Source organism: Lolium rigidum, chromosome 2 (genome assembly GCF_022539505.1).
Source record: "Lolium rigidum isolate FL_2022 chromosome 2, APGP_CSIRO_Lrig_0.1, whole genome shotgun sequence".
Lineage (NCBI taxonomy): Eukaryota > Viridiplantae > Streptophyta > Magnoliopsida > Poales > Poaceae > Lolium > Lolium rigidum.
In genome coordinates, this window is record NC_061509.1 from 244,531,740 (window position 1) to 244,558,034 (window position 26,295).

The following is a 26,295-nucleotide window of genomic DNA, read 5'->3' on the forward strand; positions in this document are numbered from 1 at the left end:
TTTCTATTTTTTTCTTTTTTCTTTTTTTTCCTTTTCTTTCCTATTTATTCTTTTTGTTCTAAATCAAAAAAGTTCAAATTTGAAAATAGTTCAAATTTGGAAAACGTTCAAATTTGAAAGTGTTCAAAACGAAAAATGTTCAAAGCTAAAAATTATTCATATCCAAAAAATGTTCATAATCGAAAAATGTTCAAATTTAGAATATGTTCATTTTTGAAAAAGTTCAAATTTTGGGAAAAATCGTTTTTTTGAAAAAAATGTTCATTCTAAAAAATGTTCAAATTTTGAAAAATGTTCGTTCTGAAAAATGTTCATTCTGAAAAATGTTTAAATTTTGAAAAATGTTCATTCTGAAAAATGTTCAAATTTTGAAAAATGTTCATTCTAAAAAATGTTCAAGTTCTGAAAAATGTTCATTCTGAAAAATATTCATTCTAAAAAATGTTCATTCTAACAAATATTCAAATTTTGAAAAAAGATATTCTAAAAAATTATTTTTTGAAAAAGTATTAAAAAATTACGAATAAAAATTAAAATTTCGGATTTAAAAACGGATTAAAAAATTCTTCTTTTTAGAAAACGAAAATATGTAAACAGAAAAGGAAAAAATAGAATAAGAAAAATAAAAACGACCTTAGCTGATGCTGATTGGCCGCGGCCCACTAAACAACCGCCGGGTCGGGGGTGGGCGGCACCGCGTTCGCATCGACCCGATCGGTGTACAGGAGTCCCCGACGCGTTTAGGTCAAATAGGAGCGCCCATCTCAAGACGGGGCGGAGGAAATACGATAGCTCGCCAGATTAACAGTGGAACAGGGGCGCAGGCGGGGCGGAGGAGCAGGAGAACGGGGTGACGCTCTAGCTCACCAGCTTTGGACGGCGTAACGGAAAGAAGGGCGTGTACTTGTGTATCACGTAGCGCTGCAAAGTCTGGCCGTCTGCTCGCCAAGATAAGATAATTAATCGCTAGATGCATAATTAGCCTTCACTGGAGCATCTCCAACTCCAAGCATGAGATAATTAATTGCTAGATGCATAATTAGCGCTGACTAGAGCATCTCCAAGTGCTGCACAACTCTAGAGCGGCGTATAAAAAATGCTAATATATGACGCGACACTTTAAAGAGTGTGCTCAAGCAGAATCCCTATTTTGTGCACCGCCTCGCACGCAGGCGACAGTCTGACGGACTCGCACGCAACTTTTTTCAAGGTATGCCGGCGCCCGCATGCCGTCTTGATTTAATTTATTTTTTGTTATCCTAAATTGTAGATGATACAATTGTAAATGAGTTTGCCTTACAATAATTCAATATCCAATGAAGAATGGGATATCTCTGAAGAAGAGGACATTGCAATGATATTGGTTTTGCATGCTAATAAGCGGACGAAGCACGGTGATTCCGTATTTGACCGGTAGAATGTGTAGATGGAGAGGGTCAAAGGGCACATTAACAAGTTGATGCGGAGCTACTTCGTCGAGAATCCAATTTTCTCACAGAGACACGTTCGGCAAAGATGTAGGATGGAAATCAAGTTATTTGAGCACATTGCGGAGTGTGTGACGAAGTATGATCGGTTCTTTGAGTACGGGGGAATTGTGCCAGTAAACTTGGCCATAGGACATTCCAAAAGGTCACCGCCGCATTGCGCATGATGGCGTATTGTATTTCGGCGGATCTTGTTGATGATCATTTGGCAATGGGTGAGAGACAAGCCATTAAGTGCATGAAGCGTTTTGCGGTTGCAATTGTCCAAGTGTTAGCTGAAGAGTACTTGAGAGCTGCCAATGATCAAGATCAAGATACGGCTAGGCCTTTGGATTACAACAACGCTCGTGGATTTTCAGGTATGCTTGCCCTAATTGATTTCATGAATTGGAGTAGGAAGGAACTATCCTACCATGATTCAACTATAATTCTTAAAGTCATGTGACATGGATTTGGCATGTTTTGTTATGCCTAGTTCTTGCAACAACCTCAATGCCCTTTGATGATCACCACTCACGAGATGGATAGAAATGGGTGAATTTCCAACATTGGAGTTTGAAGTAAACAATCGCATATACAACTACGACTACTACCTTGCCGACGACATCTATCCAAGGCGGTGCACATTTGTGAAGCCGGTTATCTAACACACCGTTAAGAAATAAGTTTATTTCCGTAATGCACAAATGGTGGCTAGAAAGGATATGGAGAGATCATTTGATATTTTACAAGCCCAATTTACTATTGTGAGAGGACCAACTAGATTTTGGGATTAGGATGTTCTTTGGTAGATCATGAACACTTGTATGATCATTGGATAACACGATCATTGAGAACGAGTGTGACAAGAATTAGACTACTCTTTCTATGAATTGATGGGACAACCCACACATGTGCGGAGGAAAGAAGAAAGGGTGGCATGCTTTCTTGCCTCCTACCATGACATTCGTGATAACAATGTGCACGTCGACGAGTGGTGGTCATGGAAGAGTCAACACCACTAGTAGTTGTCATTTTCATATGATGATCCATCCTTGTTTGTATGTTGAACTATATTTATATGTATGTTGATTTGAGTGCTAGTTGATAAACATTTGTGTAAGCTTTATTGAACTATTTGTGTAAGAATTGATGACCTATTTGGTTATGATGTAATAATAAGTATTACTATTTATGATATATTTGATCTTGTTTTGTTGCATATATGCTGAATAACCTGTTTGAGATGACCTATTTTACGGCGTATGGAAAACTGCTCGCAGGCGGCAACATATTTTTTTGGCCATCTGTGGTGTCGTAAATGAGATATGCGGCGTCACATTATGCCGCGAATGTTAGAGATGCTCTTAGTTGCATCCTTGCGGTTAGTTTTATTAAGTGGATCTGATCCGGGTTCTGATTGATTTGTGTATGATAGCGGGGTTTACTTAAGAAAGCTCATATTTAATTGTTTAGTGGTAGCGGAAATAGCGAAGAAGATGAGAGTGAACATGGAGAGATGGACATGGAGATGCCACCAACCGAAGCAGTACCTATGAGCAGTACCGGGCTTCATAAGCGCATCGTCTCTGTGTGACATAGCTACCTGTATCGAATTCGTGTATGACTTCATAAGCGCATCGTCTGTGTGGGATCATAGCACAGTCTGCTCCTCCCTCGCCGCTGCCCGCCGTCGAAGCTCGGACGTCGCCGCCGGCATGTCAGGTGTCTCCGCGGCCTCTCCCGGCGCAGCACAGATCGGCGACTTCCTCGCCAAGAAGCCCTACGTGCCGCCGTCCTGGGCCTCGCACCTCTCCCTGGCCCCCTCCCACACCTTCTCCCTCGGCGTCGTAAGCTTCCCCATCTCTATCACAAGTGGTTTAAATCGACTAAGGGATCGTGTGTAAAATGATGGCTCCTCTGTAACTCGTAGCTTTGTTTTCGTATATTCCATACAGTTCCCAACCCCGATTCACAAGTGGAACCTGCCCAATCTGCCTGAAGGCACGGAAGTATGGATCAAGGTGCTGCACGAACCACTACCGTCTGTTCACTTTCTAGTTGCTGTGCATAAGCGTAGTAGCTTCAAATGCTTAGTGGCATTATTGCATTCTGACACGAGAGCCGTGGTGAAATTGCAGCGGGACGACCTGTCCGGCATGCAGCTGAGCGGCAACAAGGTCCGGAAGCTCGAGTTTCTGCTGTCAGAAGCCGTCGCGCAGGGTGTTGACTGCGTTATCACTGTCGGTGGTATCCAGAGCAGCCATTGCCGTGCGACGGCAGTGGCCGCCAAGTATCTCAATCTTGACTGCTACCTGATATTGAGTACTTCCAAGGTGATCTTTGTACTTTTGGCTGAAATTGATAGAATGCTGTGTGGTAATGTAGTTGGTTTGACCTCGCGTTGGTGCTACGTGCATTTTCAGCATCTTGTAGATAAGGACCCTGGTTTGGTTGGAAATCTCCTTGTGGCGAGAGTGCTGGGAGCGCACATTGATCTTGTTTCAGAAGAAGAATATGGGAAAATTGGCAGTGTGGTATATATGCTCTTCCCCATGATGTATTCTATTACTGCTTTGATTTTTCATAGTTCTTTTTTTTTTGACAGGGAGTTTTCATAGTTCTGTCAACCCATGTGTAGCCAAAACCTTGTTCATACGTGAATGTTATTCATTATTCACGCCTGGATAATTTTTTCGTTGTTAAAACAAAGTAGCTCGTGCTGCAGTATTTATTCTCATCATAATATTTTGTAGTGTCATCTTTTCTCTGCATTGTACTTGGCGATTTTGCTGCCTATTCTCTGTCTAACTGTTGATGAAATGCATTGTGCTGCTGCTCATTAAAACTTTCTCACTGATCGTTTTTCCTGTACAAGTGTTTTCTTATGCTTCAAGCTTGTGAATTCCACAAGAAGTTCCTAACCATAGTATAAATTTGTTTGTTATAGGCTTTAGCTGACTTGCTCAAGAAGAGGCTTGTGGAAGAAGGACGGAAGCCATACGTGATTCCTGTTGGTGGATCCAACTCACTTGGAACTTGGTATTGTCTTATATTTCTGATGCTGAGCTTTATGCTGCAATTACATGTTTCTGATTTTCGTGTTTATGGCATAGTTCGAGTTTCTTTAATGAATATTATTCCTGGACTGGGGGTGTGTCTCAGTCCATCGAAGAAGTAGCAGTTACTGCAATTTTGCAAATGGACATCAGTCCATTTTTCTATGGCTATGAGATGTCTAGGCACTTAACATACCAGATCTCATATAAGCAAGAAGATCTGGGTAACATATCATACAGTGGTTAACCAGTGGAGCATAGAGTACTTCAAACTGTGACTCATTTCAATGTGTAAGCATAGGCTGAAGAAAATACAGTGTATATTCACACTGTGCTAAAGTGAATGGTTATGAATGTAAGATTACATGATTCTGAAAAAAACAATGTAGGAGTATGTGCTGTAAAGAGAAGGTATGCAAACAATATTAACTTTGTAATTTTTCAACTTATGTTCATATGTTGTGTCCTTACTTTTATGTAGGGGATATGTTGAAGCTGTAAGGGAAATTGAGCAGCAAATTCAGTTATCTGGTGATGTTCAGTTCGATGATATCGTTGTTGCCTGTGGCAGGTATTTCATCAACACCCAGTATTCTTTACTTGTTATGGGGTAGTTATGTGCATGGACTGAGCTATTATGTCATACCTGTATCCTGAATATTGTGACATTGTATCAATATGGCTTGATGATATTGTACTTTGTGCAGTGGCGGAACCATTGCTGGTATTGCTTTAGGATCGAAATTGAGTAGCCTCAAAGCAAAAGTATGAGCCATCTTTGTTGTTTTCTTATCCCATTTTAGTTTCCATACTAATAATCCACTTGGAGGATAGGTCCATGCTTTCTCTGTTTGTGATGACCCTGAATACGCCTATGACTGTCTTCAAGGCCTAATTGATGGACTTCAATCAGGCTTGGATTCACGTGATATAGTCACCATTGAAGATGTGAGTACAATTTACCGCTCATTATTTAATAGAAACTCTTTAAAAAAAATATTTTGCACCAGAGGATCCAAAAGTGAAGTTTCCAGTTTGTTGATGCATATCAGCACATTCTCTACCATGTTTATATGTGCACAGACATGGTTTTTCTGGTGCTAGTTGTTCTTTTCACAGTTCACCTTCTTTTGTGCTGGACCACTATTTAATTTCATCCTGTTCTCTTAAGTTGGTAGAGTTTGTTAATTTTTTGGGGTGCTTTACTGCAACTTCTACTTGACAGGCTAAGGGCTTAGGTTATGCGATGAACACCACCGAGGAGCTTAAGTTTGTTAAAGATATAGCAGTAGCAACAGGCATTGTGCTTGGTCCAGTCAACAGGTGCAATACTTGCCTTTTGTATGTGATGTGATATTTAATGTGGTATCCTGAATGCTAGTATTTTTTGTTAAATAACAAAGGCATGAAATGGTTCTCTATGCATATAAGCTAATACTCAGAAGGATTCTTCCAGCAATTTCATGAGGAGATTTAATGTGTATCTTGCTGTTCTCATGCTTACCATTTTATTTTCGTAACGACAATATGCAATTTCTTTTTCTGCAGTGGGAAGGGAGTATATGGACTGCTGAAAGACATGTCTAGCAATCCAGCAAAGTGGCAAGGGCGAAAAGTACTCTTTATCCATACAGGTGGTCTTCTTGCGTTGTATGATAAGGTTGATCAGCTGTCATCTTTGGCTGGGGATTGGCGTAGAATGGATCTTGAAGAACCACGCGAAGATGGCACTGGCAAGATGTTCTGATGGATATACACCAGAAAAATCTTCAATTTATCTTTGAGTTGTAGACATTCATTTATCTCAAGAGCATTTTCTCTATACTACTGGTATAATTTAAGAATAAAGATCATGTTTCTGCCATCTGGAATTGAAGCTTCATGTTTTCATGTGTAAATGACTAATCCCTTTTCTCTTACATTCTGGCAACACATTTTTGTTTTCAGTTATAAAAGTACTTGGTCTTGATTTTTTTTTGAGAACTTTGTCTTGAATATTCCATTCTGTTACAGAGAGCTGCCTAGCAGGGTTGGTGTTATTGCTATTCATTCTCTATATCAACTGCCGACTAATAAGGTCCCAAGTTCTGCTGGGTTTAATCAACAAGCAACCAATACAATTGTGGACACAAACGGAAACTTCTGACTGTTATTCCATTCATAAACTTGAGTAACCATTCAGCATTAGCGGGACTGCCTAGTCGTGCATATAAACGAAACTGCAGCACCGAACAACTTTGTAGGCAATTTTATAAATATGGTAGTATGAAACAGCTGAAATGTAGGCAGTAGGAGATATCATAGAAAGCACACTAAAACTGCACTATGATAAGTTGAAAACAATGACCGGGAATCTGAAAAAGCAAACTGCCAGAGCCAAAGATCACCATCGTCTCAAATAATACTTCCTTGTCCACATCATAGTCTTGCCGTTTTGACTGTCCATCCACCGGATTCGCTCCTTCGCCGCTTTCATCATCGACTCTGCTTCACCGCTGACCTAATCCCTCTTTCGCAGCTTTTCCTCAAATCTTCTCAAACATCAGAGCTAAATCCATCTCTATTGTATACACTTGGTTATAGCTAGGGATCTTATTTTGATAACTCTGCATAAGATAAAGAAAAGCAATGTGTGGGACATCGTGTTCGCGATCGCTTTGCCTCGGCGTTTCGACATATGATTACTTATCACTTGGACTTTAAATCATTGATAATTATTTTATTGTTAGCATTTTCTCACTTTCTTGTTAATTGTTTGCAGAGCATGCAATGGCATGGTCGCAGTAGCATGGAAGGAACTCCGTTGCAAAACATTAAGGCGGCGCACCTTAAACTTCTCCATTCATATCTTTGCAAGGGTAAATGGAGGAATCTTATATCCTTTCGAAGACATGACTTGTTTCCAGTCGTGTCTTCGCAAAAATAAGAGGAGAAACCTAGTATCCTCGTGAAGATGTAGAGTTGAAAGGAATTTCCACCTTACTTTCCTCACAGAGACAAACACGTAACAAAGAAATGCTACAGATTGTGTTCTTCTATGGATCTTTCTCTTTTTTCTGTATCTGTCGCTAATGTATGTATATAAATGATATATCAGATGTGCAATATAATTGAGATTTGGTACTGTATTTGCATGAGAGTTCAGCTAGGCATACACCTACTAGTATTATGATTTTGCAGCTACAACGCGCCCGTTCTGTCTAAAATTGTTAGCGATATTTTTGTAAAGCAAAACTGATATGCACTAGAGTGCCCTATCTTTTGATAATCCGATGAGCAATAACTAGTTTTGTTGGAAGCACTGTCAACCCAATCCCAAAAATCACTTCTGTATGTACCCCCATTGACAGATGCATAAATGTTTTCAATCTTGCATAACAATGTTAATTTTGTCGTCGATGATTCTCTGCGGCGTGGAGCTGCGGGGTGTCGAAGACGGGCGAGGATTGCTGGACGCGTGCAGGATGGAGCTGTCTGGCGTCATGGTGACATCGACGACAGGTCTGGCACGGTCAATGCGTTGATCTCACTTGGAGATGGGTTCGAGATAGATGGTGGTTGCGAACTCTGCGACGTGTGCAATGGCACACCCTCAGGGTTTTGCTTTTTTTTTGGATGATGTGTGTTGGTGTACCGTCAGGGAGTATGACCTTGTTCTTGGTCCCCCCTTCATCGTAGGTATAGCGAGTTATCGCTAGGTAGGAGGCTTCAAGTTGATGTTTGTATTCTTCCTGTAAGGCTTTGCGAATAATTTAATAAAAGAAAGTTGTGTGCATCCTTTGGATGCAGAGGCTGGGGCGATGCTCCTTGATCGAAAAAAAACAATGTTAATTTTGTAATAGAAAAACAAGTAAGGCATGGGCTATGGGTACTTTAGCTAACGGCTTTGTTATATAGCCACATCTATCGAGAAAAGGCAATCAAACCACTCCGGGTGTCATGTATGTTTTTCTTCAGAACGTGGTGTAAAGTGTAAAACACCTTATTTATCTAACACTTGCTAAAATTAGTGAAAACTTCTTTAACAATATTTATCATCTTGCTCTCCTTTTTATTACAACAAAAAAGTGGACACACCAAGCCAAGCTGAAACATGCGTTGTTACTTATTTTCGGTTGCGAATTACTCCAAAATTGCTATGTCTAGAGATCAAAGTGTATGGTGCCCGTGCCCTCCGCTTTAACAAGTTTTGTCAGCTATAGCTTTTGTGACGTGAAAGCACAATATAGCATCGGGCCATCGGCCACTGAAGCTACGTTTTCATGTCTGTTCCTCAACTTATTTGACACTTTATATTTCTTTATATAACCTATATATGATGGATAAAAACAATTACATAGCTTCGTAAAACATGGCATCTAAGGTGGACATCTTTACGGTACTCCTCCCCTTGCTCATGTTATTGGCAACATGTTTTCGGTTGCGAATTACTCCAAAACTGCAATGTCTAGAGATCAAAGTGTATGGTGCACGTCCCTTCCGTTTTAGCAAGTTTTGTCAGCTATAGCTTTTGTGACGTGAAAGCACAATAGCATCGGCCACTCAAGCTACGTTTTCATGTCCGTTCCTCAACTAATTTGACATTTTATTCCCATTTATATTTCTTTATATAACCTATATATGATGGATAAAACTAAACAATTACAAAGCTTCAGAAAACATGGCATCTAAGGTGGACATCTTCACGGTGCTCCTCCCCTTGCTCATGTTATTGGCAACATTGTGCATGGCAGATGATCATGGCACTGTGTCTAAGTCTAAGGGCATCTCCAACCGGGCGACCCATCCCGCGCCCGCGCGTCCGGATGGGTCGAAACGGACAAAACCGCGGCCCAGCGCGCGGACCCATCCCTAAAACGGATGGCCGCGGCGTCCGGGACGACCCAAACCCGGCCCAAATCTTGGACGAGTTTGCGTGGCCGCGGACGCGAAAGGCTGGTCGCTCGCGTCCTCCCTTGTCCGCCCCCGGCCCGCCCGTCTGCCTCCCAAAACAGAAAACACTCCACTGTACTCCCAAAACCTAGAGATGGCCGACGAAGCGACTGCCGCCGCCACCGCCCCCGACACCACCGCCACCATCGAAGAGGAGGCACCCGCGGCCGTTGCCGCTCCTGCCGTGGAGGCGGCTCCTGAACTGGCGGTGGCCGAGCCCCCCCCCGGGCCGCGGACGAAGAAGGCGAAGGCCGAGCTCACCCCGGAGCAGAGGAAGCTCGAGAGCAGGAAGAGGGGCGACCGGCGCAGGGCGCTGGACCAACGGAAGAGGGAAACCGCTGCCGAGCTGGAGCGGCAGCGGGCGGCGGAGCAGCTTCTCCAACTCCGGACGGAGGCGAAGAGCAGTCTCCTTCAAGAGCGAGCAGGCCATGCTATTTTACGGCCACCCGGCGCTCGGCCAGCACATGATCATCCCCGGCACCGGCGCGGCCTCGGTGGGGAGCTCGGCCTCCTCCGTGACCCGGCCCCTTCCTCCAAGGTCAACTGCCCCGCCGACTGCCCTATTTGGGCACGAAATGGGGGCGCATGGGCGGCAGGCGTACCAGTCACGGGATGGGTCACCGGAGGTGGGCGAGTCCATGACGGGGCCGTCACCTTCGTCCATTGACCTGAACCGTGCGCCGGCGAACTCCAAAGGCCCGAAGAACCTGGGAGCCGCTGCGACGTCCGGTGCACGCAACCTGTTCGACGATATGTCGGCCGCGCGCGCGCAGGCACCGTCCGCCGTGCAGGCCCCTCCGTCTTTCGCGCAGACAATGCCGACGACCCTTCCATATCCTTCGACACAGCAGGCTCCCCAGCCACCTCCCATTGACACACAGGAGGGCACTGCCTGTCCCGGCAGCATAAACATTGAGGAGGAGCCGTTGTTCGGTGAGGGCCTCACACAAGCCGCAGCTGCACAAGCTCGAGGTCGCCGGGTAAGCAAACGAACCGCCAACTACACGGAGAAGGAGGACAAGGTGCTCGTCGATGGATGGTTGACCATCGGGCAAGATGCGTTGACGGGTGCCGAGCAGAAGGGGTCCGCATTCGGCGCCGGATCTATGAATACTTCCATGAACATCGCAAATATGGACAGGAGCCATTTGAGAGCGACCGCAGCGAAATATCGCTCCAAAAGAGGTGGGGAGCAATTCAAACGGAGTGCAACAAGTTCCGAGCGGCGTATGAGCACGCGAGGCGGCTCCCCGTTAGTGGCATGGGTGTGAAGGACTTGGTATGATTCATAACCTCAACTTATTCATCCGATGTTTGCACATTTGTTTATCGTTGTTGTCTCGCTTTGCTCTAGGTGTGGCGAGCTTTGGAATTCTACAAAGCCAACAATGGAGAGAAGACCTTTGCCTTCCCTCATTGTTGGAAGGAACTCCACGGCACCCCCAAGTTCCAGGAGGGGTACGAGGGCTACATGGCGACCTTGATCGGCAACAATCCCGCCAAAGATGCCACGGTCATTGACCTTGATGGTGGGCAGCCTTGCGGCAGCTCCGCTTCTCGTGCAAGTCGTCCACGCGGCCACAAGTCAACCAAAGCCGACATGAAGCGTGATGCGTCGTCCATGCTATTGTATGGCACTTTGAAGGAGATGCATGCGGACGGAGAGGTGTCCACGGACAAGAGGGATGAGAGGAGGCGCCGGGAGAAAGAAGAGGACAGGAAGAAATTCTTTGATGTCCAGCAGAAGAAGCTTGAGATTGAAGAGGTCAAGGCGAAGACCAAAGCTAAAGAACTTGAGCTCAAAGAGAGAGAACTTGAGCTCATAGCAATGGCAAGGGCCAAAGAGGTGGAGCTGAAGGCGAAGGAAGTTGAGCTCAAACGCCAAGCCGAGGACAACCTCATCATGAACGCCGACTTGACCAACATGAGCGAGGCAAAGAGAGCTTGGTTCGAGAAGAGACAGAAGGAGATCCTCGAGCGCCCAAATTGAGTTAGACAATCTCAATTGCAATTTTTATATTTTTCTCAAACTATGACACATTTTATTTGATTTATCATGGTACATTTGATAATATTGTATGGTATTTGATAATATTTTATGTTTCCTATATATTATTTTATGTTTACGAGATATTATTATATATCAAAGTGAATCTGTGGCCAGAGGACCTATTTTCCAAAGAAATAGGCCAAATGGCCAAATGGGTGGCCGCTGCGTTGGGCGCAGGACGCGACCCAAACGGACGCGCGGACGCGGGGCTCCGTCCGCGCGTCCGCTCGGGCACGCAAACGGCCCAAAACGGACGGCCCAGCGCGTCCGTTTGGGTCGCCCGGTTGGAGATGCCCTAACTCACCCGGAGAATGGTGCTGGGCGGGGATGGGCTACCCGGTGTACCCGTTCCCACGTTGCAGAGCGCTGGTCAAGCGCCAGTGCGTCGGCGCCCAGGTCGACGAGAGCCTCCGGGAGGACTGTTGTCGGCAGCTCGCCGCCGTCGACGAATGGTGCACATGCCCGGCGCTCGACTGGATGCGGACAGGCATGTACAAGGAGCTGGGCATCGCCGACGCCGATGGGACGACAGACATGGAGTTGTTCCCGAGGTGCCAGAGGAAGGTGATGGACCGCGCCGTGGCGAGCCTCCCGGCGTTTTGCAAGCAGTTCATCCCTGTCGGATCAGGCGGTGTCTGCTACTGGCTCTCGTACTATCAACCTCACTAGTGCTTTTGGCTCCATGATGTGCTAGTGTGTGTGCATGCATTAATCATGTACATCATGCATGTTGTGTGTGCTGCATGGAAGATACATGCTATTGAATAAAATCATGCATGGCGTTGAAACAGTTGCCATATGTAATGAGCATCGAATGCATCGGCGGTCTTCTGCTTCACCTTCGACAACATCCAAACAGTGAAATTGTTACTTCAAGCAACGCCTCCAAGAATAAAATGATTGCAAGAATGCTCAAGGAAATTTCAAGTTTTTAACAAACTTGAAATAATTCTCTTAAAACTTTCGAGTACACACAGATTGTGTGCTGAGCGGTTCCCAACCCTAACTTGTTTTATAAGTGCACAACCCAACAATATAATTGAACACTACTACACTAGCATCGATCGATTCAATCAAAAGCCCAAATTCATTTAGAAGGATAAAAACAAAATTGTGCTCCGTGATTCAACCAAATAGTTTTTCCTTCCTTTACCTCACAAACACACACTTCGTCACAAAATAACAAAGCAAAACTGTTATGCACTAGGGTGCCCTATCTTCCGATAGTCTGATTTTTTGATAACGGGAATATATTAATATCGATAGATACCAATTACATCCAGCCTCTGCAGCAAAAAAGCAATACCCTAATGGTAGTATGGATGCACACAACAAAAAAGAAAAAAGAAAAATAAGAAAAAGAAGTCCCGCTACAGTACTTCAGTCCTAGCAACAACAGTACAACCACCACCAAGACAACACCTGAAATCCAGGCTCTCCACCAGCGATGCCTCCAACAAAGGTACGGTGCATAAACGTCGTCGTCGCTCGATCAAAAGATCTTAGGTTTTCACCCAGGATATAGTCCCCGCTCTCAAAGCAATGCATTCAACAATACCATTGCCAGGCACAAGCAATTAAGGCCAGACCTTGGATTTTCACCATGAAAGGTAGGCTCTGAACTTCACATGTGCTGCTAGCCCCACTTGCATACTACTTTTACAAGACCCAGAAAACCAAGCAAACCCCTCAACAACACCACAACTCGATCCTCCACTGCTAGTCCTCCAATCCCGCCTTCAAGAAATTCACCGTATTTGATACACCATGGACCATAATGTCATCTGCTGGCAACACAGAACAGAGCTTCACGTCGATCCCTCCGGAACCAAACGGTCGGAATAAAAATATGGATGCGCATGACCAAATACCTCGCAAACCAGCAAAACACCAGGCACGAGCACAATTACATTTGCCAGCGGAGCCTTCCAGAACTCAACATCCATCCAAATCCAGCCGGACATGCATAAGGAAGATCTTCATCCTAGTGCACAAGAGATCCGAGGACCACCACATTTATCCATACCGAACAAGCAGGCCCCACGCTACCCGTCGGAAACCTCACATGGTTAGGATCCACGGTCCATCAACCACCTCAACCCCGGACGGGGATCGGCCACTGACCCTAGGAACCTCTACAACGAAGCCACAAAAGCCCAGATTGGGCCCGCGGTGGCCTAGATCGGGCCCGTGAAGGCCCAGATCGAGCCCACTCTTCTCCTCCTCTACACAAGGCGACAGGCAGCGAGATACGCCGCCGCACGCACGCAGCACAAAGATGGCCGACAATCGCCGCCACCTCGTCCAAGGGTGCCGCGCGTCCCGCTCTCCCTGCAAAAGCTCCACCGTCGTTGTCGATCTCCTCCACTCCCCTCCGAGCTCCGCCGCACCATCGTTGCCCCGCCATGCTCCAGCAACCACAGGCAAAGCTGCGCCACCGGATCAGCTTTCCCCCACCACCGCCCCTGAGCAGCCCCGCCTCCGCGCGAAGGAGGGTCTGCCAAGTGCGCCGCCGCCCCCCCGCCTTCGGCGGCCGAGAGCGGCCGCCACCGCCAGTGCCGGCGCCGGCAGCGACCGGAGAGACGAGATCGGGGAGTTCCTCGGTTAGGGTTTGGGGATCCCCCAGACCAGTCTCGCCCGAGGTGGCCCCATCCGATAGCCTGATGAGCAATAACTATATATTTTATGGAAGCATCGTAAACTCAATCACAAAAATCAATTTCGGATGTGCAGTACTTGGGTGGTACATACTGATATCCCCACCGACAGAGGCATACATGTTCTCAATCTTGGATAAAAATATTAGTTTTGTCATAACTAGCAAGGTGGCCCTCGCAAATGCGAGGGCATAATTTTTGGTGTGTCGAAAGTGTGTGGAATAAACTTATAGTTTATTTATATTCATATTTGGTGGCAGGAAATTATACAGTTTAATAGTCGTAGTTAATGCAAAGCTAAATGTACTATCGCTTGTAATATAGTTTATTATCTATAATTTGGTGGTGAATTATGATTATGTTATTAAAATTTGTACTTAAATCCTTTTGAAACTCATATGTGCAATTAGTGTACAAAAATCAAAAGGTTGATCAAACATACATCCTTCTTCTGCCTTCGGATTATGGTATGCTCCGGATAATAATTAGGGTCCCTTTAATCATTGGCAAATGATGTTTGATTTTTCAAACACGTTAAGAAAACCAATTAGCTTATTGACATGACATAAAAAAGAATTTATCACCACGTACTAAGACTTTCTTTCATTGAGTACCCCAATTAATGTTAAACATATGTATGAGGGTTGAATCCCGGCCTTGAGTTTCCTTACATAACTGGAAAATCAAGTGGGAATTTACTTTTGTGTGAGATGTGATAGTATAATTTATTTTTATTATTTTAAAATTAACCCTTTAATGCAAAATAAGGAAATATCCATTACATCTTTTTGTGATTACTGTAATCTAGTTTTGGTAGTTTGCCTAGGGACTCTCAAGTAGGTGGACACTTCTGTTGTAATAAATTCATTCATGTGTTATTATTCTACTACAGTTTGATAGTGGTTTGAACGACATGCTCTGGATATTTTTTTGCCAGAGTTGAACATCAAATTTTAAATTAAGTTAGCTGTCTCCGTGTGTTTTTCTGTCGTTTCCTCATGTTTGATTTTGTTGTTTCTGTGATATTTTGTTCAGTTTGGACATATGTCTTGGTGGCCCCATGTGTGAAATTATTATGTATACTTGGATATTCAGTTTTATGTTTAATATTTAATTTATTAATTAGGTACATGTACAAATCTTCTATTTTCGGAGTTGCTCGTAGGTTTTTCCCCTTAGGTTTCCACCATATTTTCTAGTGTATAGTAGTTCCGCTGACACGCATATCACAAGTGTAACTTAAAACATGATCATGTAGCTTAGAGTTGTGACATATTAATCAGATTTCGGCATTTGTTTCATCATCTCGCTTCAAGGTATTAGCTTCCCCTATATGGCTATAGTCAACCTAGAATCTATCTACATAAATCAAGCCAATAGGAATTTGTCGGTTGTATGAATACCAATTTCTAGTTAAATCATAACTATGTATCACAAGCAGGTCTCTCCTTATACAACACGATAGAAAAGGAATACAATTTTTACTTTATAGCCCAATATAACATACATGCACGAATCCAATACACGATGGATCGATCGGTTTTGGTATTCCTCTAGTATTATAGACACTTTGCACGTATAACTAACACGGACTAAGGTTACATGGACTTTGTTAATCTAACATAGCTGGAGTCCTAGAAACATACATGTGATTTCAAAAAATAACATGAACAGGTCAAATCTACTCACATCTTATCTGGTCTTGTCTTATATGGTGCAGTTGTTTCCTTTTCTAATTTGTACATACTCGAATATCAAACATAATTATACATTTACGTAACCATTAAACTTTTATTAAAATATAAGAATCTAAAATAAACTTGCGTACTAATCGAGCACGTAAAAAGATAGTTCTATATACTGATATGATATCACTTAAAAAACAGCTGACCTCTGAACGTTTTTTGGAGGGTCTAAAAAATAGCTACTGTCTGAACGTTTTTTTTGGAAGGTCTTCTGTACATGAAGTCCACTCTAGGCACGCATTTTATTTTTTCTTCTTTCCATTGGCAGGACAACTGACCGGTTAGGAATAAAAGAGCACCGGCATGACTCGGGCCAAGCCAGGTGGGAATTAATGGAATATTTTTTTTGTTAACTTATCTGGTCTTATATGATGCGGCAGTTTTCTTTTATAATTTATACATAGTGGAACGTGTTAAACATAATTATACACTTACGTAACCATTAGAGTCCTATTAAATCCTAACCATAAATTTTATATCTAACCGTTAAAATAATTCCGATGATGTGGATTAACATGGTGTCTATATTTTAGATCCCCGTATTGTGCTTTTAGTATATAATAGATTAAATAAAGAAGACATACGACATGCCTAGTTTAGCTAACTAGTTTGTTATATAGTCGTACATTCGGAGAAAAAGAAATGAAACCACTCTAGACGCCATGTATGTTTTTTCTCCGGAATATATGGTGTAAAGTCTGAACACCTTCGTTGTTTAACACTTTCTGAATTTAACAAGAACTTCTTTAGCAATATTTATTCTCTTGATGTCCTTTTATCACAAGAGAAAAGGGTGGATGCAACAAGCCAAGATGAAACATGTGTTGTGACTTATTTTCTGGTGCGAATTACCCCAAAAATTCAATGTCCAGAGATCAAGCGTATGGTGCACGCCCCACCATATTCAATGTTCATATTTAAATAACCTTAGAGTGCATGACATATCAACATAACCAAACCAAGTACTAACATAGCATGCACACTGTCACCTTCACACTATGTAGGAGGAATAGATCACATCAATACCATCATAGCAATAGTTAACTTCATAATCTACAAGAGATCATAATCATAGCCTACGCCAAGTACTAACACGGATGCACACACTCGTCACCATTACACCGTGCAGGAGGAATAAACTACTTTAATAACATCACTAGAGTAGCACACAGATAAATTGTGATACAAAACACATTGCAATCATAAAGGGATATAAATAAGCACTTCACTATGCCATTCATAACAGTGAATAAGTATTCTGTGAAATATAGCCTAAGAGACCCACACGGTGCACACACTGTCACCTTTACACACGTGGGACAAGGAGTCTCCGGAGATCACATAAGTAAAACCCACTTGACTAGCATAATGATATCTAGATTACAAGCATCATCATATGAATCTCAATCATGTAAGGCAGCTCATGAGATTATTGTATTGAAGTACATAGGAGAGAGATGAACCACATAGCTACCGGTACAGCCCTTAGCCTCGATGGAGAACTACTCCTCCTCATGGGAGACAAGCAGCGTTGATGAAGATGGCGGTGGTGTCGATGGAGAAGCCTTCCGGGGCACTTCCCCGTCCCGGCGGCGTGCCGGAACAGAGACTCCTGTCCCCCGGATCTTGGCTTCGCGATGGCGGCGGCTCTGGAAGGTTTCTCGTACCGTGGCTTTTTCGTATCGAGGTTTTAGGTCAGGGACCTTTAAATAGGCGAAGAGGCGGAGTCGGAGAGGCGACGAGGCGGTGACACGCTAGGGGGGCGCCCCCCCCTAGGCCACGCCGGGCTATCGTCTGGGGGCCCAGTGGCCCCCCTCTGGCGACTCTCGGGTGTTCTGGAAGCTTCGTGGAAAAATAGGATGCTGGGCCTTGATTTCGTCCGATTCCGAGAATATTTCCTTACTAGGATTTCGGAACCAAAAACAGCAGAAAACAGGAACTGGCCCTTCGGCATCTCGTCAATAGGTTAGTTCCGGAAAACGCATAATAATGACATAAAGTATGCATAAAACATGTAGATATCATCAATAATGTGGCATGGAACATAAGAAATTATCGATACGTCGGAGACGTATCAGCGATGTACCAGAATGATTCATGTGATGATCATTGAAAAACAGTAAGAATATTCTTGAGTACTTAAGAAGAACCAAGGATATATATATATATATATATATATATATATGATTTGCTACCATGGTGGCTAGCTATGCACGCCCTCTTGACCGCTTGATATAGAGAGCATAATCTTTGTATGGTCCAAGATGGAAAAAGCTGGCTATTGGTAAGTTTTCACGGTTGTCAAGCTGCCGTTAGAGGCGTTATGCAGCCTTGCTGTTGCTAGCTGTAAGAAAGAAAACGAAGAAGCAGTGAGAAGTGTACTACAGTTGCAAATGCATTTGAAAATACCATGCTGAAAATAGCATTCGTTTTCCCATGCTGAACATGCATTCTACATTCCCTTGTACAGATGAATATGACATATCTGACAAGACTTGGTGTTGCTAGCTGTAAGAAAGAAAAGAAAGAAGTAATGAGAAGTGTATTACAGTTGCAAATGCATTTGAATGTACCATACTGAAAATGGCGTTCGTTTTCCCATGTTGAACATGCATGCATTCTACATTTCTTTGTACAGATGAACATGACGTATTTGATAAGTCTTGGTGTTGCTAGCTGTAAGAAAGAAAAGGAAGAAGCAACGAGAATTGTATTACAGTTGCGAATGCGTTTGAAATTAGGTTGAACCTGCCGGGTCCTTTTTTTGACTGGCATCTGAACCGGCAATTTTATAGATGTTTCGCTGGGACATAATTCCTACCGTCAATAGATGCATCGATTGCCCTGGTGGTGCAGTGTTCTCTGGTCCATGCAAACAACAGTTCGTCTGGTCCATGTATACAACGAAGTTGGCATTCATTTTGGCTTGTAAAACTGCACTTTCGTTAGACATCAGATTGGCTTGGTTCGGCTAGCCTAGAAAATGAATGAGATCATGGAGTTGGAAGAAAAATTGTCTAGGACTTTCGTCCGTGTATTTGAAATGCCATGGACTTGTATTTGTACACTGAGTTAAGGCACTTACAAAACTGACAACCGACAGAAGGATGTTTCCCAGTTCAAAAAATACAAACGACTACATTTGCAAGAACAATAGTACAATACTGTGCAAAAATGACTACGCTTGCAAGTAAAAAGCATGGCATTACAGCCGGAACTGCCTTTGAAATTCCAGTGATAGCTGGTGGCATGCGATTTAGACTGCTTGCTTCCTTTCGTTGTACCGACCATGTTACCGTTGTCCATGGCTTCACCGTGGTGCTGACTGGCGCCTCCATGACGGTACTGGTCATGCTCTCGGTCGCAACTCGCCATCTTCCTGGCTACCTCTGCCCCAACCGATGGATGGCGGTGGCGCGTCATCGATGACACGGAGCTCAGGCGTGGCCTTGGTAGGAGGTCGATGCGCCGCCGAGATCGCCAAGATCGACGAAGCTGTCCTGGCCGTGTACTAATGACGAGCAAGGAGGAGGCCACGGAGTATGGCAGATCGATGAGGCTGTCCTGGCTCATGGTGCAGCAACCCATCCTTGATAGAACCTGGATGACACGGTCTGTACTCATCCTCCACATCTTGGGATGTGCAATGATCGCCCAACTGCATGCATGAACGACATGATCTACAAAAAAATTTAAAGCCACTCAGTGCGTTTTAAAGCACATGTTATCTAGATTGGAAAGAATAGCTGCAGTCCGCTCCTCCAGCCCCTCCCCTTGGCCCTTTTCCTCCAACGAGCCGTCGAAATCCGTCGAGCAGACCACCACCGGCGCCAGCTCCACGAACGGCCTCACTCCCTACAGTAAAAAATGCACTTACTTTCTTGAATCCCAGAAATGCAAACATAGATAAATGCAGTATCAAAAGAATCAAAAGTTGCAGAACTGAAACTTGTTGAAATAAAACTAGTCGGATATGATGAGTGAATCGGGCGTCTTTTCAGATGTGCATGAGCTCGCCTAAACAATAATTTAGAAGAAAAATGAAGTCAGCTGCTTTGCTAATTCACTAGGGGTGCCCAAAGAAGTGCAAGTCTTATGGCCTGATATTTTGGAGACGTTTGAGTGGTGTTGAGCTGAGGCATATCTGCCATTTGTATTTCGTAGTGTAGTACAGTTCGTTTTGCGTTGATTTTTCCTTGCAAGCTGGCAGCATGTACACATCTTTGTATTGCAAAGTGTATTGCAGAGATTGATGTGGATTCAAAATTTGAAAAACGTGCTCCCGGCCAGCTGTGTATGTGACAGCGTTAGTGTGTTCTGTTTGAAGAGTGTGCTCCCAATGTATATCTGGTGTAACATATAGGAGATCAGACGGCTGCTATGGTATGCATAGCTAGCCACCATGGTAGCCCACTATTTTGGATATATATATATATATATATAGAGACGCGCTATTTGACTCCCTGGGGGTAGAATATTATTCTGCACCCCACCGCACCGGACGCACCAGCCCTCGCCTCCTTATTAGCACGTCGCGCGCACGACGATCCCCGTCCACGCGACGTAAACTTATGTCGCATGCTCGTCTCGCTCGTTCCAACTTCAAAGCCCCGCACCACGTTCCCCATACACGCGCGCGCGCCCAGGCGACGTAAAGTTATGTCCCAGCATTCCCGGCTTCTACGTTCTAAATTTGGCTAATTCTCCACGTGCAGCATAAGATTCTTTGCATGCGACATAAAATAACTAGCCCTGCAACCCGTGTCTAGCTGACTGATTAACGCGCATGGGCAACTAATTCAATTTGTACTCCATCGCAAGAAATTTTGGGCCAAGCACTCACGTAGGAGATCTCAGAGGCGATGTAAAAACTTGATAAAAGCCAAAAATTACAACTTTTTTTTACAACTTAAACCTCTTTATACATTGCTAATAGGAGTTACATCATTTAACATAAGCAAAGAACAATTACAGCTTAATAAAGCTAAGATATTTCAGATGTGACATAAAAGTTTAATGCCCGTAAGAATAGTATTACACAATGCAAGTTTTACACGTACAGCTTGAGTAAGAACTCCAACGTGCCCATGCACACATCTGTCTACATATTTCAGGCATTTTGCTCATATCAAAAACAAAGGAATGACTATGTTAACATGTAATAAATTACATGAGTCGGTGCAAATTATTTAGTTACATCAGCTTCACTAGATGACACTTTGATGTTGTATTTCCACCGTACTAGGCAGCCCGATGCTGAAGACCACAACATGCGGTGCAGCTTTACATTTCATTGTGTACCCAGGAGCAGGACACACCCACAATCCCACTTTATATTTTGAACATCGCCGTCGGTCCTGAAAAATGGGCAGAGAATTACCATAAGAATCAAGAAGCTGGGCATGATTTGCAGCCATAGAATTGATCTGTGAATACATTTATAATTGTAGTTACCAGAAGCAAAGATTCCATACTTAATTTAAACTGGAACACCTAAGAAGCCAACCATAAGCTAGTATTGCCAAAAGATCTAAATACCCATTTATACAAGAGCTAGATACTTATTTTTCTTTTGCAGGAAGAGAGCTAGCTGCAAAATTCAGCATTCAATTAAATTATAAGGAAGAGAGCTAGCTGCAAGAATCAGCTGTGCCAACATCCTGCAACCATTTAGAATTCCATCATATTTGAGAATGGAGGATGGAAAATAATAGATTAATAAACCAACAATGTCATCTATGCTCAAAGGCCAGCTACTGGAATATCCTCCATGGTAATTTTTCCAGATCGAAAATACATTTGTGATACTGAAGCTGTCTCGGTCCGTAAATGAAAAATCTGATAGGCTAATAAGTAATAACACGATCAAAGGTGGACGCAAAGAAACTAACAGATCACGCTAATCTATTTTCAAGCACACGAAAATATTACAACTAAAGCTGAAAAGGTGATAATCACTTCCAAATAACAAATTTATGTCACAGGGATAGCATACAAAACGAGAAGCAAACTGCCAATCTGATAAACGTATATTTCTGAATAACAAAAGGTATCACCACCAAGCTTGCACTCATGAATTGGTCTAGAAATTGACTAGGGGCTAATAACATAGCAGAAATATATGACCCATGTAGCATCAGGTGCAAGAAGAATGTATTATGCAACCATTTAGGATTATGTCATGTTTCAGATTGGAGTCAAAGAAATTACCCCTTAAAAATTCTAGAATGACACCTATTGTAGGCCAGCAAACTGAAATAAGCTCCACACGATTTTGCCATATTTAAAATACATTTGGCATACTTGGTCCATATCTGTCTGCAAGGCAAAATCTACTAGGCTAGGAACATGGGCAAATCTCGAAGCAATCAACTAACATATCACACAAACTTCCATGAATTTGCCATTCACACTATCATCAATTTTCATGCAAATGACAATAGCATAACTAAGCATCTGAAAAGTTGAGAGGTATTTATGCATAACAGAAGTTATGTATAATGACAGGAAAAGCATAAAAACTGAGAAGCATAAAAACAGAAAGAGGTAAAAGATTTACTAACAGAAGGTATCACAAGCAGCTAGTAAACCACATGTGCGACCATATATCAACTCCGGCCATGTGTTGAGCTTAATCTACAAAATACCACCAAGGGAAAAAAACAAACTGCAAAAATTAGCAGAAGGATTTACCCAAACACATACTTCTTATTTGTACATATACCCATTTCCAAAGACCAGATACAGCTGAAATAACATTAGGGGCGTTGATGTGCTTTGTAAGCATATCATTTTCTTTTGCTGTATGTGAGTAACTTTTTCATAACATTTTAAAACTTTCATGTGAAGCCAAATAGCTAGTCATTACTTAGTTGGCATGTATGAAGAGATAAAGCCAACGCTTATTACGCAACAGTATTGCCATCAAAGATATCGTTATAATATCAACCTGCAACAAATTAGCCAAATGCTTATAAATGGAGTGGACATGACAAATATGTACCTCCCAAATACATTGTTCCTGAAAAAAAAGCTAGAAGAGATCTAAATTGCACCAAAACTAAAGGTAGTAATTCTAAGAAAACTACATAGACCATAGTATGCTTGACTGGCTATCAGGATCTACCTTGGCTTGGCGGCTGAAATATGATGACAGAGCTTTGATTTGTGTAAACAAACAGGTGAATATGCTAAGGTTGCAGCAACATGAATCAACACTAGACACAAGAACGGAACCAAGGTTTCTGCAAATGGGAAACGATGGTATTTAGCATTCGAGTAATGATGAAAATTATCAATGCAAGATTCTAAAAATCATGGTTGCAAGTTTGCGAACTGCTAGCAGTGACCAAAAAAATTATATTGGGTTGCCACTCCGCTGAACTGAAATTAAATTAAATTAGGATGAAAATAACTTTGACTTGTTGATAATTGGATTATAGAGCCACGCTACAATAAGAGGAAAATAACAATCTATTTCATCATGGATCAGAAATTACACATTGGTGACATGCAACAAAGTGAGCCAACCAGTTCTTTAACTTTTTCACGAAAGACTGCATAGCTAGTCATAAGTTATTTGGTATCAACAAAAGAATAAATCCAAGGCACACTATGTGCCAGCGTTTGGTTGCAGTAAGAGCATTATGTCTTCAACAATAAATTATACAAATGCTTACAAGTTGTCTTGAACAATGCGTGTATTCCTGAACCCCCAAAAAGGCAGAAGGTAATGATGCAATCTCTTATTATTCTTAATAATGAACATTTAGACCAAAATAAAGTGCCAAACCTGAGGAGTCTAGGTACATCTGTACGGGAAGACCAAACAAGATCGGTAGCAGGACTCAGCGCAGCTGTAGGTCTGAACTGGAGAGAGATCTTTCCGATTTGTTCCTGAGATCCAGCGAAACAGAGATCACCACTCCCTGGCGTGAAACGAACCACAGCAGAGCTGAGGCCGCCAGCCCACCCGCAGCTCCGCCAGCAAAAATAATCTGTTGCGCTGGCCGACCACAACGCTGCGCCGCCTGCAGCCACCACCTGGTGCGCTGCCTGACAAGGAAGCCGATGCCACCAGCAGCACCGTTGGCCGGCCAATCACGACGTTTACGAGGACACGGTTGGTGCAGAGCACACCCGCCGCACGCCTGACCTCCGCTCGCCCGCTCGTTATCGGATATGCACCCGCTCGCTGCCGGACGTGCACCTGCTCGCCGCCGTATCTCAATTTCCTGAACTGCTCACCGCAGGACGCCCTCGACTAGAAACCAGAGGGGGAAAACGGGTGACATGAAGGCAGACTGGTTTTCATGTTTGGAAAATAAAATTGGTTTCAAGGTGTGGAGACCATGCATGTATGTATACAAATAATCTACTTCTAATCATGCCACTTGCAAATTATCACTCTATTTGCACTGGAAGAACAATTCACGGCTAATAATTAATTATTGCTAGTATCCAACAAAAAGGACAACAAAGGCTCTAAAAACTGTATATAGGCAACTGCAATTACATGATCTGTACCTAAAGATCAATCTTGAAACTATCCTACATAATTTATTATATTGTGGTGTCTAAATTAAAGAACCGCTGATCTTGCATCACAATTACAGAACTGATGATATTCCCGTAGCATTCAGGTCTCACTGAAAAAACAGACAAGTTACTACTAATTATCTAAACTGCTGTCCAATGGATCGATTGATGATATTGCAATATTCTAAATAGAGATAGTTAGGGCATGATTGTTTTGCAGTTTGTTCAAGCTAAGGAAGCGTAGTGCTAGCTACCCGAAACTCACGTCCTGCTGATGAGAGGATACACCAAGCTGGATCCCGTGGCCTGGTACGCCACCCGCGCGAGAGGATACCTGAGCTAGCTTGGCAAATATTTTTCCCAGAGTGGCGCGAGGGGAGGAATACCAACCTTTTGCGGATATGGCGCCGAGGATGGTGGAGAGCAGGCACGGGGACAACGGGCTTGCCAGGGGAACGGCAACGACGGGCTTCACATAGGCACGCCGCGCGCGCGAGAGGGCCATGGGAGACGGAGAGGAACGCGTCCTCAGCTCCGGCCACGCGCGACGCCTGAAATTCGGGACAGCCGTCGAAGGAAGTGAACCCGGGTCTCCATGGGTCGATAAAGGGCGCGGAGGCGCCGAATTTCCGTGGCGGCGGCGAGGAGCCGGAGATCGCCGGATCTGAGGAGCTGGAGGAGAGGAGAGCGTGGGGAGATTGGGGACTGGCAAAGAATAACCGCGGCGAGTGGAGATTAGGCCTTCCGATCACCACGATAGAGAAAAAACCTCCAGCGTAATTTTTCTTTAGAAATTACAGCAGGTGGAGTCTATCATCGTGAGCATATACGGTGATGGGTGTCGTTGAGCCGCACCAGGAGGAGGCTTCGGTCTGGCTCGGTCGTACGACCCGGGTGCAGAATTACTTATTCTGCACCTAGGGTGTCTAATAGAGTTTCTCTCTCTATATATATATATATATATATATATAGTTTTATATGGAGATATGACAAACAAATCGCTGTAAGGTGTTGCACCGATATTTGTTTTGTCACATATGAAAATAAAATTTCAATCTCAAATTAGACTAAGTGTTGTTTTAAAAGGTAGCACAATGAGCTAGAAGTTGTCTATGCTAGATTTAGAAGAGTTCTAAATATTGTGACGGATTCTACGAAAGAAGGCAGAGTATGTCATTGTTTTGACAATCAAAGGATGTTAAGTCAAAAGGTTCTCTGAGAACTTGGTGTAGTTCCGACAGAGTCAGAACTTTGAAGCTATATTGTGTGTGACAATATTAGTGACATATTTCAGACCACGGAATTAAGGTTCCACCAGAAGACCAAACATATTTAATGCCGACTCATTTGGAAAATGAGTGATGCGTTGAGACACAAATGAATTGCAAAATACATACGTTTCTGAGCATGTCAGATCCGTTGACTAAAACTTCTCCCGTGAGCGAAACATGATAAAGCACCGGAAGGCCAAGGTGCTATATCTTTACATATGTAAACTAGATTATTGACTCTAGTGCAAGTGGGAGACTGTTGGAGATATGCCCAAGAGGCAATAATAAAATGGTTTTTATAATATATCTTTGTGTTTGTGATAATGTTTACATACCATGCTATAATTGTATTAACCGAAACATTGATACATGTGTGTTATGTGAACAACAAAGATTCCCTAGTAGGCCTCTTGTATAACTAGCTTGTTGATTAATAGATGATCATGGTTTCGTGATCATGAACATTGGATGTTATTAATAACAAGGTTATGTCATTATATGAATGATGTAATGGACACACCCAATTAAGCGTAGCATAAGATCACGTCATTAAGTTATTTGCTATAAGCTTTCGATA

General features: G+C 43.2%; 1 protein-coding gene across 1 annotated transcript; it reads left to right on the forward strand.

The window, feature by feature from the left end:
• Positions 1–1,653: 1,653 nt before the first annotated feature.
• Positions 1,654–6,272, forward strand: LOC124690722 (putative D-cysteine desulfhydrase 1, mitochondrial). Its single transcript, XM_047224074.1, has 11 exons — positions 1,654–1,846; positions 3,132–3,316; positions 3,425–3,490; positions 3,608–3,802; positions 3,893–4,003; positions 4,417–4,508; positions 5,007–5,096; positions 5,233–5,290; positions 5,360–5,473; positions 5,751–5,848; positions 6,074–6,272. Exons 1-11 carry the CDS (start codon positions 1,654–1,656, stop codon positions 6,270–6,272), a joined length of 1,401 nt encoding a protein of 466 aa, XP_047080030.1.
• Positions 6,273–26,295: the final 20,023 nt, after the last annotated feature.

Excerpts from the sequence above, each read along its gene's own strand:
- LOC124690722 (XM_047224074.1), top strand. The coding sequence starts at position 1,654 with ATGGCGTATTGTATTTCGGCGGATCTTGTTGATGATCATTTGGCAATG. Across the intron at positions 4,004-4,416 it reads ATGGGAAAATTGGCAGTGTG|GCTTTAGCTGACTTGCTCAA; the intron begins GTATATATGCTC and ends TGTTTGTTATAG. Across the intron at positions 5,474-5,750 it reads ATATAGTCACCATTGAAGAT|GCTAAGGGCTTAGGTTATGC; the intron begins GTGAGTACAATT and ends TCTACTTGACAG.